Source organism: Lynx rufus, unplaced genomic scaffold (genome assembly GCF_022079265.1).
Source record: "Lynx rufus isolate CCGP_SWC_20201006 ecotype Redwood Valley unplaced genomic scaffold, mLynRuf1.p SCAF_10, whole genome shotgun sequence".
Taxonomy (NCBI): domain Eukaryota; kingdom Metazoa; phylum Chordata; class Mammalia; order Carnivora; family Felidae; genus Lynx; species Lynx rufus.
Genome location: NW_025814824.1, coordinates 76,520,222 through 76,533,210, shown reverse-complemented (window position 1 = coordinate 76,533,210; position 12,989 = coordinate 76,520,222). Strand labels below are relative to the sequence as shown.

At 40.5% G+C, this 12,989-nt stretch overlaps 1 protein-coding gene across 3 annotated transcripts in view; it reads left to right on the top strand.

Annotated features, from left to right (window-relative positions):
- The window catches only part of ASTN2 (astrotactin 2), an 882,297-nt gene that overhangs the window by 566,536 nt on the left and 302,772 nt on the right, over nt 1-12,989 (top strand). For all 3 annotated transcript variants that reach the window (XM_047068551.1, XM_047068542.1, XM_047068534.1), the window contains one exon: nt 6,986-7,174. In XM_047068551.1, coding sequence (XP_046924507.1) covers nt 6,986-7,174 — 189 coding nt within the window. The remainder of the gene's footprint in view (nt 1-6,985; nt 7,175-12,989) is intronic.

Genomic DNA, 12,989 nt, shown 5'->3' with positions numbered 1-12,989 from the left:
TTAATCGTACTTACAAAGTTCCTTTTGCCATGTATGGTAACATATCCATAGGTTGTAAGGACCTATGGTTGTTAGGACACAGACATTTTGGGGGCACCATTATTCTACCTAATTCAGGTTGTAATAAGGAGCAGGTCAGTTTGTATATAGGGAAATATTCCACTAGACTGGAATCTTAACTGTAGGGCTGAGCCTTGCGTGTATGTGTGTATGTATGTATGTGTATATATGTACATGTATATATGTGTGTGTATATATGTATATGCATAAGAATATAAATACAGAGGCATACATATGTATATAATGTACACATTTAACTTGAACTGTAATAATTATGTATATACTTATCTATTTAAAATACATGAATGCTATATGTATGGATGTATCATTTATCAAGAGCAGTGTTGCAATGGCACCATATGTTTCACATTGTCTGTTACACGACAGATACTATTTTGTCCTTTAGGTAAGTTATGTCAGTTCTCACATAAGCTCTGTGGTAAGGATAACTTTTATCCCCATTTAATAGATTGTGTCACTGAGGCCTACAGAAGTTAATAGATTGTATCAGGGTCATATGGCTGATAAGGGGCATAGCTTCTCTTTGAACCCAGGTTTAATTAGATACAAACTCTGAGCTCCACACCTGTGTCTCCCTTAAGTAAGGGAGCATGAAATCTCAGTAAATTCACCGAAGTAGAAATTATACAAGCTATATTCCAGACTAGAATGCAATAATATTACATATTAACAGCAGTCTAGTTAGCAGATACATCGGTCTACTTGAGAATTTTTTTACATTTATTTATTTATTTTTTTTTAATTTTTTTTAACGTTTATTTATTTTTGAGACAGAGAGAGACACAGCATGAACGGGGGAGGGTCAGAGAGAGAGAGAGACACAGAATCGGAAGCAGGCTCCAGGCTCTGAGCCATCAGCCCAGAGCCCGACGCGGGGCTCGAACTCGCGGACCGCGAGATGGTGACCTGAGCTGAAGTCGGACGCTCAACCGACTGAGCCACCCAGGCGCCCCAAGAATTTTTTTTTTTACATTTAAACAACTAAACCTCCTAAGTAACACTCGAGTAAGGAGAAAAATCAAACTTAAATGACCACGTCCTTAGAAATGAGTAGGAGCAGGCAGACTGTTTATTCATATTCATGGAACATGGGCAAAGCAGTCAGAGCTCCGTGTCATGTATTGAGAAGCAAGACAGATTGAAAATAAACAAATAAGCATTCAAATCAAGAAGCCAGAAAAAGAATTATAAAACAAAGTGAAAGAAAGCAGCAGGAAGGAATTAATACAAATAAAAGATGAAATAAATGAAATAGGTGAAAACAAGGAGCCTCATCAATAAAATGCAAAAGCCTTTTGAAATGAGAGAGGGAGAAAGAACACAAGTACATTAGGAATGAGCTAGAGACATACCCATAGAAGCACAGAAGATAAAGCAAATTTAATGAGAATACTGTGTACAACTTTATACCAATAAATTTGCAAGTCTTGATAAAATGCATTATTTTCTTGGAAAATATAAATTACCAAGTTTCACTCATGATGGTGTAGAAAATCTAAACAGACAGATAATGTAAAATAAAATGATCAGAGAGCTAAATATCTACAATTGAAAAGAAGTCATGAGCTCATGGGTTTTATAGGCAGGTCCTATCAAATCATTAAGGAATGCACAACCACTCTCTTATATAAACTGAACCAGAGAAGGAAACTAAAATGGCTGTTTTCTAATTTATTCCAAAATCCTAGCATAGTTCTAATGCCTAAACGAGGCAAATATATACTCATCCATTTAGAAAAATCTGGTACATGTATTAGAACTGATGAGCTCCTTATGTGGTACGGTGAAAAATCAACTTATAGAAATCAGTAATAGCTTTCCTCAATATCAGCAGTTTCTACTAGAAAATATAAGGGAAAACATAAGTGAAAACCTGATCCTACTTCTGTAGTGGAAAAGGATGTAATGATAGCAGCGACCACTGTCTGTAATTTGGATATACCAAATTCCAGACGTAACTCATTTAATCTTCACAGTGGCTCTTTGAGGTGAGTACTTCTTTATAGGTAAGCAGAGCAAGTACAGAGAGGCTAAGCATTTTGTCCAAGGCCACACAGCTAATGGGAGACAAAATCAGGATTTGGCCCCTGGTGATCTGCATCTAAAATGCATGTCTGTAACCTGTGGAACCCTGCATATTGTACCCATACCTAAGAATAAGCCCCGAGAAGACGTTTACGACCAGAAGTCTAAAACTTCAGAGAAGGCTATAAAGGAACACTTAATATATAAACCAGAAAGGGAGGGAGGCAAACCATAAGAGACTCCTAAATACTGAGAATGAACTGAAGGTTGATGGGGGTGGGGGAGAGGGGAAAGTGGGTGATGGGCATTGAGGAGGGCACCTGTTGGGATGAGCACTGGGTGTTGTATGGAAACCAATTTGACAAGAAATTGTATTTCATATAAAAAATTAAGTTTTGATTGTAATAAAAGGTGTTTGAGCCACACTGGTTTTGGAGCCTTGAAAAATCTAAATAACGGGAAAACAGTGTTTACAAAAAATAATAAAAAAAATTTAAAAACATTAAAGGAACACTTAATAAATGGAGATGCAAACTATTTCTGAATTAGAAAACTCACAACTGTAAAGATCCTAGGATAAGATCAGCTGTGTTGCTGTAACAAATGAAGCCTCCCAAGCCGGAAACGTGTACACAAAAGTTTATTATACGCTTTTCATGCAAGATCCGTTGTGATTGAGGTGAACTTCTCCAACCGCAAGTATGCATTTCGATCACATGCTCTCCAAACTTGCCATAGCAAGAGAAGAGGGGGCTTGAGAATCAGACAGGATGTTTTGAAGGTCTGAGACTGGCAGCAGCTTGCATCACGTCAGCACAGATTCCATCATTCAGAATCCCGTCACGTGGCCCCTCTGGCCCACCTGCAGGGGAAGCTTGGTTGCACAGTCTATGGTACACATCCAGAAAGAGGACCCAGTGTAGCGAATGGAAGACATTGTCTCTGCCACAGTTGGTGGTGGTGCCCAACATAGAGTTGAGTCTCAATATGTATTTCTTACAGGGGAACATTTTTTTTTAAATTCCCCCCACATTGGTCTACAAATTCAATGTGATATCACCCAAAATTCTAGGGTTTTATGTGGAATTTGACAAGTCAAAATTAAAATTCATTTGAATGGGAAAATAATAAGACGAGTGAGGAAGTTTTGAGATAGAAAATTAGTGTTTACAATGGGGAGGAGACTTACTTGACTATATCCAGACCACGCCTCAAAGCTACAGTAATTCAAGTAGTATATAATCTTTTTCATGTTTTTTCTATTTCTCAGAGAGGGAGAGGGGGAGAGAGAGAGAGAGAGAGAGAGAGAGAGGCAAAGAGAGAGGGAGACAAAGGATCCAAAGCAGGCTCTGCCCTGACAGCCGAGAGCTTGATGTGGGGTTCAAACTCATGAACCCTGAGATCATGACCTGAGCTGATGTTGGATGCTCAACTGACTGAGCCACCCAGGAACCCCTCAAGTAGTATAGAATTATTGCAGGAAAATACAGACAGCTAAATAGGAAAAATTCCAACCATGTATATATGGCATACATAGTGATTTAGTATATGAGAAAATAGTATTTTACATTAGTTAGTGAACAGATGGACCCTTCAGGTAATGGTTACTCATTTTGAAAATAATGAAGTTAAAATAACCACTCACATCATGCACAAAATTAAATCCATACAGATTAAACAACCAAAGATTTTTAAAAACCTATATAAATACTAGAATAATATATAGAAATGTGTTTTATCATCTGTCGCTTCCTAAGCATTGCACCAAATTCAGAAGCAGTTAAGGACCAAGATAGAGAGGTTATAAGATATCAAAAGTAAGGTTAAAACACAAGTACAGAATGAAAGAAAATTTCAATATGTATGAAAGGAGAAGGAGAACTCCAGAAAATATGCAAAACATACATAAGCCAATAAGGAAAAAGACAAGAATCACAATAGGAAAATGGTTAAAGCACATGGATGGACAACCTATAGAAGGAGAAATACACATGGCCATGACATCAAAAGGTGGGGAACCTCAGCAGTAATCAGGGAAATGCCAAGCAAAACAAAAATGAGTTTTTTTCCAATCCCATATTGGTGATAATGAACATGAAAGTTATGGGGAAATGGGCTTTCTCAATCATCAGTGATAGGATTGTAGACTGGTAGAGCCCCAACAGACAGCCATTATTAAATCTACCAAAATTTTTAAATTCATAAACCACTGGCCCAGCAATCCTTTTTCTATGATTTTTTTAGTAGAAACACATACATGTACATAATGATATATGTACAAAGATCTTCATTATGATACCATTTGCAATAATAAACAGCTATAAACAACCAAAATGCTCATTAATAAAGATTAGCTAAAGGCATTATGGTACATTTATACCGTGCAATGCCAAATAACCATCAGAAAGATAGATCTATATGAATACTGGTTTGAAAAGATCTCTAAGAAATAGTATTAAGTACAAATGCATATCTTATAATAATGTATGGTGTACTTACGAGTTTATTATGAAAAATTTATATATATAATATAATTATATGCGTAATATTGTATTTATAAATGTATTTTTAAAAACCTAGAAGAATACATAATAGTTAACAATGATGACTACTGATATTAAGTAAAAATATGTGAGGAGTGGAAATGAAGAACTCTATAGACTTTGATAATGTTTAATCATTTATAACAAGAGTATATTTATTCACAGGTGCATGCATGTGTGTGTGTGTGTGTGTGTGTGTGTGTGTGTCTGTGTGTGTGTATAAAGAGAGGAAGCTCTACTCCAGTAAACCATTTCTCATATTTGCTGGGAACCTCCTGGGAATAGATGGCTGGGACTAGACTTCATTAGGAACTTACCATATACTGTGTGCATTCATGTAACTCATGTCATGTGTACTCCACCTTTATCAAGGGAGAGTTACCTACATTTAACAAATGCAAAAAGAAGAAGGGATAGACTTGATGAAGGCACCAGGACAGGCCTTCTTCCAACAACCTTCTGCTGTACTTGGGCAGAAGCATGTAGGAAGGACAGTTGGTGCATCTGTTCAACACACTAGAGGTGATAAGAGAACAAGGGAAGAATGACAGCTTGCTTTATGCAGGAGACATTCCTGGCTTTTCACTAGAGTGATCTTGAGTCAGCGTTTCAGCTCTTCCTATTTGCTTACTGCCTTCAGTTGAGTTCCACGTGTCTGGCATCAGCTACTGGTTCTTTCAACCTAGGAATATTTTCTTCCCAAACCATCGCATAGAGCTTCTCCCTTCTTCTGTATGAGTTTCTGAGTCTCTCTGCAGTCAGAGTCAATAGATTTTCACAAATAAGAGCTTGCCTGCTTTCTACTGCCTCTAACTGGCACAGCCTTACCCAGGGTCATTTCATGCAAGTAGAAACAACTGGATTTGGAGAAGACAAGAGTAGAAAAAGGTCTCTTTGTTGCTAAACAGACTCAAATTTGAATGCCACTTTGCCTCTTGCTTACAGTGTGACCTGCTTTACTTGTCTCCTCATTTTGATTCTGGGTAAAGCAGGAATGATGAAATTAACTTGTTTCATGGCCAGAAAATAAATATACAAGAGGCACCTGGGTGGCTCCGTCAGTTAAGTGCCCAACTCTTGATTTCAGCTCGGGTCATGATCTCAGTGTCATGGGGTAGAGCCCTGCGTCGGGCTCTGTGCTGACAGTAGGCTTAGCATGGAGCTTGCTTGGGATTCTCTCTCTAACTCTCTCCGGCTTGTGTTCTCTCTTTCTCTCTCTCAAAAAGAAACATTTAAAAATAGATATATATGAAATTTCCATGGAAAGTGTCTGCTCAATAAACACCACCATTTCCATCATTACTGTAATTATTTTGTGAAGTACCTTTCAATTCCTCTTTTTGCAGCCAATGTATCCAAGGATGTTATAGCAGCCTAATGAATTAATATAGGGTAGGAGTTTCTACCCCATTCTACAGATGAGGAAATTGAAGATCAAAGAAGTTAAATGACTTGCTGGGGTTCACATAGGTCCAAAGGAGCAAAGATGATATTTATACAAGTTTTTTCAGTTGAGCAGCCTATTCTCTTGTGTGTCTTATCTCTTATGTGCACCCTTTTCCCAGTGCATAGCCAAAGGCCATGAACATGTAAAGACTAAAAGAGTTCCCATTTCTGGATTGATTTTTCAGGAGCTGAGACCTCTGTTTCCTCCTCTTCCCCATGCCTAAGAGATTCCTTTTTCACTACAAACATCCCCAGATTGCAAATATTATTTCCACACCCCATTCAGATGCCTATTTAGTCCACAGAGGAGGACCGGTTTAGTCCCTGACTCAAAGGCATGTCAAAGGCCCTTCTGCTGTTAGGATTGGGTAGTTAGAGGTCAACAGAGACTAGGTATATTGCTAATTGAGCAGAAGCAGTGGCTGCAGTGAGCTGTCCGTGGTCCTGGAAGGATCACCTCTGAGTTACAAGGGCAATAACAACCTTGTTTTTGCTACAGTCTTCAACCTTGGTGGACAGATACACTGGGAATAGATTCTGGTTTGAGAAACTAGTTGATAATTCCCTGCGAATTGGTCTGTCATGCTTTTTAAAGTCTGTGTGTTCATGGAAAACAGTTTTTAAATTTGCTTTGTGCGTAGATGTGCACTCTGGTTTCCCCCTCGACTCCTCCAAAATGTCACAAATGACTTTCCCTGAATTTACCAATTTGCAGGATTAATGTGCTTCTCTCTAGACACCTGTGCCCTAGATAGATTCCAGCCAGAATAGCTGTCTCCATTCCTAAACTCTGACCTGTTTTGCAGGCAAAGGAGGCCTTGGTTTTAGGTCATCCACAATGGGGGCATCCAGCATGCGGAGCTAACTCTCGGCTCTGTTTTATTGTGCAGTTGTGTGGAGGAATACAAGCTGGCTCCTGATGGAAAATCCTGCCTAATGCTCTCAGATGTCTGCGAGGGCCCCAAATGCCTCAAACCCGACTCCAAATTCAACGACACCCTCTTTGGAGAGATGCTACATGGTTACAACAACCGGACCCAGCATGTGAACCAAGGCCAAGTCTTCCAGATGACCTTTAGGTATGGGCAGATACTCGCACTTCACTGGTTGGATCACTGACCCAAAATCTGGGCAGGGGGGCGGAAGCCATGGGCACCATGGAATTGAGCTTTGTTAGACTGGCCAGTATCCTTGTAGGCTTATTGATGCCTATCCAATGAAGTGTTACAAGTTAGCCAAATTCATTCCATGAGGTTCCTTTTCCACTGACCTAGCCTTTATTTATCCTGCCCTTCCATTTTTCTAACTCTATCCACATATTTTAAATTCAGCCTTAAATCATCCTATAAGTACAGTTAATGGAATTTTAAAATGTTTAAATTAATCTTTCAGTCTATTAAAAAATAAGTATCCTATGTAGGCTATTCAGGCAGTTAAAAAATAAAGACATTTAATGAAGTAGAAAATAAAATTCCCATCACCCAGAAATATCCAGAATTAACATTTTCTTGAACATTCTTAAAACTCCTCTCTCCCTCTCTCTATCTACACACACACACACACACACTAAATCTCAGTAAAGCTGTTTAGAAATTGCTGTTTTTTGCTCAACAAAATGTCAAAGACCTCCTTCTCTGTTAATAAATATAGAGGTACCTACGAAATTAAAAGATAAGACCATTCTCATATAAGAGCAAACAGAATGAGGATTGAGTTGGCCAAATTATATGAAGATTAGACATGCAGCGTCATTATGAAAGCCTCCCTGAGAGATTTGAAGAAGCAGGATTTATCATGTCTCACAATCTGAAGAATCAAAAGATGGTAGAACGAGAAGCATTGTTCTATGTATAAAGAATGATTATCTTTTTTTAAAAAAAACAGTACTTTTAGACAGTTTTGCATGAAAATGTAATAGGATATTATCACAGGGCAGGGTTCACCCTAGCATTTTGAGGTCATGTCAACAAAAGTCAGAATTGGGAAGAAATATCACCATTATAATCATTATCATCCCCATTCCATCATCTAATTAATAATAGTGGTTATAGTAGGAGTGGTAATCATGACCACTATTTATTAAGAAATACTCCATGTCAGACTCTTTACCAAGTATGTTTAGTATTAATAATAATAACAGTAATGATGATGATGGTGGTGATGATACTAACTCAGCACATGCTGAGGGCATTCTAAGCACTTGCCATCTATTAACCATCTATTAATTTATGTGATCCTCACAATGGCCCTGAGAAGCAGGGTCTATTTTCATCCCCTTTATACAGAAGAAAAATGGAAATGTTAAGTGATTCTCCCTGATATCCCTTCTAGGAAGTGAGAGAGCCGGGATAATACCATTTTAGCTTCATTATTAACACCCTGGGAGGCACCGTAGCCTCCATTTTGCAGCTGATATGTCAACACCGGAGAGGTAAAGTGACTCTCCCAAGGTCACCAGTGAGAGGCAGAGCAAAGAATCAGGTGTAAATCTGGCTGACTCCAAAGTCGTGCTCTTGTCTTTTCATCCAGTATACCTTGTCACTTCCCGGTTTGTAGAACAAGCATGGAAATGTGAACCCCCTAAAACCATTCACCTGTGTAGTTATCACAGCTGCTTGAGCACCTACTGTTTTCCAAGTACCATGCTGGTTACTTGAGATACAATGAAAAGTAAGATAAAAGTGGCCTGAGATCCTCTGGTGTCTAGGTGTAGTGTGTGGGCATACATGTGTGTGTGTGTGTGTGTGTGTGTGTGTGTGTGTGTGTGTTTGTAATCTTATGTACTTATTTAATTTGTGGTAAGTACTGTTGAATAAAGATACAGTGTTCCAAGATAGCAATTAACAGTAGGCTCTAATTTAGTTGGAGCAGAATAGTGGGTGTGCATCTATTGGATTAGAAAGCAATAATAAGACTTGGGAGTCTACTTTTCAGATGAAGTGTTATTTAACTAATACCTGGAAAATGAGTGAGAGTTAGCATTGGGAAAGATTTCAAGCAGAGACAGATGTTCTAAGAAGGAAAAAAAAACGCCTTTGGCTTTAAGATAGGAAGAAGTCTGGTGTGGTTTTGGCTGAGAAAGTAAGGGAAGAGTTGTGAGAGGTGAAGCCAGAGCAGAGCAGCACGTAGTGGCAGATCATGGCCAAGTCTTTATTCTAATAGTAAATGGGAGAACTCATAAAGGGTTAAAAGAGTGGTTGTATTACATTGTTCAACCTCATAGTGACTGCATGGGAGGTAGGTTGCAATGAGGGTGGCATGGGAAAGTGTGAAATGGGGGCTTAGTTGGTATATTTTGGAAGTCACGTAAGAGTGTTGGTGGCTTCAACTGGGATAACGGGAACAGTTAGGAGAGAAAGGGGGATATCGGAAGATATTTAGTTGAAAGGCATAATGCCCAATGGCCAGTGAGCAGTTGTAGGCAGAAGAGAAGGTCAAGCAAGGGATGAATTAAGGGTAATAGGAGTGACTGGTAGCCACACAGCAATTTGGTAGCAGAGTTGAGTCCTTCAAATCCCAGTGAAGTTTCCTTTCTACTATGCAGAGGTTCGAACAGCAGCTGAATGCTACTTTGTTGGAAAAATCTGAGAGACTTAAGGATAATGCAAATGAACTACTCAATACTGGGACTCACAATGCTAACTTTCTGTAGTTTTAATACTTTATGAAACTTCTGTTTTGAGCACCCTGATAGGTAAAATAATGCTGTGTGGTATCCAAAAGAAAAGTGTCCCTTGTTTTTTGAGAAGGGAATTTACAAGCTTGCACAATGACATACACAATTGACAAAAATATATGAATATTTAATTTGCAAAGCGGTAGTACAGTAGTTTTCAAAGAATTTCTTTGTGAAGCCTTTTGAGAAGAATTAGAAGGAACGATAAGGGGTTTCTCAGAGGATGAGGCTTATGAATTGGGGTTTGAAGTGATAGCAAAGAAAAGTACTTCTTGGGAGGGATAAGAGTTGGAAGGGCATTTTCTGGTCGAGGAACGAGTCTGCAGATGGACAGATACAGATGAGCAGGGGTGGGGACTCAGCAGAACAGGTCTCCACATAGACCCGGCTCCAAATCCTGGTCCCACCCATGACAAGCATAGTCATCTCATCACTTTCCAGCCACTGTGATGGACCCATTGTATGTTTTATGTAGCTTGATTTCTCACAGCAGCTATCAGACTGGCTGGCTAAGTGATCAAATGTACTAATTCTCATTCTCTTGTGTGGAGATTAGCTTTGGGTGCAAAAGAAGGACCCAAACTGGAAAGTAAGATGCTAGATCCCAAAGAACCTCCATGGAATCCCAGATCTCATTTACATATGGAGAAGGGACTTGGGCAAGGTCACAAAACAAGTCACTGCAAAGCTAGCTCATGACCTCAGGTCAGATCCCAGCATGCTGGCCTTTCTACTACCAACAAACTGATCATTTAGAGAGAGCATGTTGCTGTAAAGGCTGAGCCTGGGAGTCCCCAGGCTCTGACAGAATTTTAGCCCCATCCGGAATCCTCATTCTGCCTCAAACACTCTGCTCATTGTTTCCAACCCTTCAATCTTGAGTTGTTTCTGAATAGCCAGGGTCTATGTCTGCCCTGATTTGTTCATTGAAAGGAGTGTAGTGAATAGACCACACTTTCTCTTTTGACAACAGCCTCAAGATTTAGGGAACTCCCCAGACTACCATTGTATTTGATTCACCCATTTCACATCAACTCTCTTATCCTTGGCTTCAGTTAAACTTTTTTTTACAATTATTTCCATCCTTAGACCATGTCACCTCCCGGAGGCACATGGTAAGGCAGTTGACTTCCCACAGTGGGAAGCCGAGTGGCTCCTGATGAGTCTAAATTTATCTCTTTCAAGGCTCCCTTACTGAGCCTCAGACAGGGGGGAGGCAGTGGCTTCTCTGTCCTCCAAGTTCCAGAAGGCAGGCCTGCAAAATTTTCAATATCAAAGGCAGTTGTCATTTCTCACCTCATCCCCCATTCCTTTTCTCCCTCCTCCAAGTAATCTTCGGTCCAGCCCTCCAGAGTAGCCAGCAGGCACCCCACCAGCCGTCCTGCCATATGCCTCATTTCCTGACAACCGCCTGGCCTGGGATTTCAAACTGTCTACCAGCTAGAGTCTCCTGCATGACAGGCACCACTCTGCTTCATTCTCCTCCCTGCCCCTACCTTGATCCTCACACCTAGCAAATGCTGACAGAGGACAGATGTGCATTCTCATTTCCTCCATCGAATCTCTGGAAAAGCAACCTGGATTTCTGGTCTACGAAAGGCCTCCCATTTCAAGTCTCTACACTGCACAAGACCTTAACGATTAGACCCAAACCCTTGTTGCACACATAGAGAAACTGAGACCCAGCAAACGATATAACTTTTCCAGGGCTCGCCATGATCTGGGGCCCGTTTGAGACTCAAGGTTAGAGTTTCTGACTCTCAAACCAATGTTCTCTGGCTTCTGGTTCTGTTGTAAGGGATGTCTGTCACTTCCTCGTATCCCTTTAATAGCATGTGGTCAACACAGAGGGAGAACTCAGGTGCCATTGGGGGAAGCCAGATTCTTTTTTTTTTTTATGTTTACTTATTTTTGAGAGAGAGAGAGAGAGACAGACAGACAGACAAAGAGACAGAGACAGAGAAGACAGAGCACGAGCCGGGGAAGGGCAAAGAGAGAGGGAGACACATCATCCGAAGCAGTCTCCAGGCTCTGAGCTGTCAGCACAGAGCCCAACGTGGGGCTCGAACTCCCAAACTGTGAGAGCATGACCTGAGCCAAGTTGGATGCTTTAACCAACTGAGCCACTCAGGTGCCCCAGGGGACGCCGGATTCTTAATGACGGATGGACTTTAGGCAAGAGCCACCCCCGTGTACATGATTCTGCAGGAACGTGATTCCTTTTCTGACCACCTTCTCAGGTTGCCATGTTTAGGCTGCAGCCTGTCCCTGAGAGATGAGCATGTGGGGGTGCTTAGGACCCTGACAAACCTGGGAGTTTTCCACTGTGTGTGAAGATTTTGTGTGGCACACGCTAAGAGACCACACAGAAAGTTAGAGATAGGAAAAGAGTGACAACGAGAAGCAGTCACAGAGACAAAGCAGAGACGAAAGGTGGGGAAGTGGGAAGGAGTGAGAAATGAAAGGTTTGGAGGACAGACCTCAAGTGAGAGAGGAAGAAGATAGAGTTCATACTCAAGTCACAGCAGAGTTTAGTCCCAGGATGGGTAGAGGTTATTTTAAGAACCTGGGTGGTACCTGGAGAGAGCTCTGGATTAGGAATCCGTTTCCTAATCAGATGGACATGAATGGACATAAAACTTTATGAAATTGTCAGATTCTGTAGAAACATGGAGAGTCAATGTAATTCACTCCTGAGTTACCCCCAAAACTCAGGAAGTGATGTCAAGTTTTGCTGGTTCTAATCCCTTTCAGTGCACATTGTGGGTCTTAATGACCCACGCAGGGTTGCCATTAGAATTCCCTCCTCTTAGCTCTCCATCAATGAGGGAATTGGGAAAGACTGTCGGAATGAGATAAAGTCATCAAAGGTTGGTGGTATTTGATTTTTTGTTTGTATTTTACTTCCTTCCCTCCCTAATCCTCATCCATCCTACCTCATTCCTGTAAGAAAGAGAGGTTAACTTTGGTTATAGATTGCAGGGATTTAGATAAACATCACTCAAGAGCTCTTATTCAGCCTGGAGTCTCAGAAATTGCAGTGAAGGAAGTTGCTTGGGAATGGGGGCTGAGCAAATTACAATTGTAGATTTTGCAAAAGCCTCATCAAAAATAAGATGGTTCTGCTGGCAATAGATGTTTGCTCATAGGCCTTCCAGGATGACCAACAAAGAGCACGAGGAGCTCATGAGAGATTTGCTAGAAAGGCGCTTTTCAGT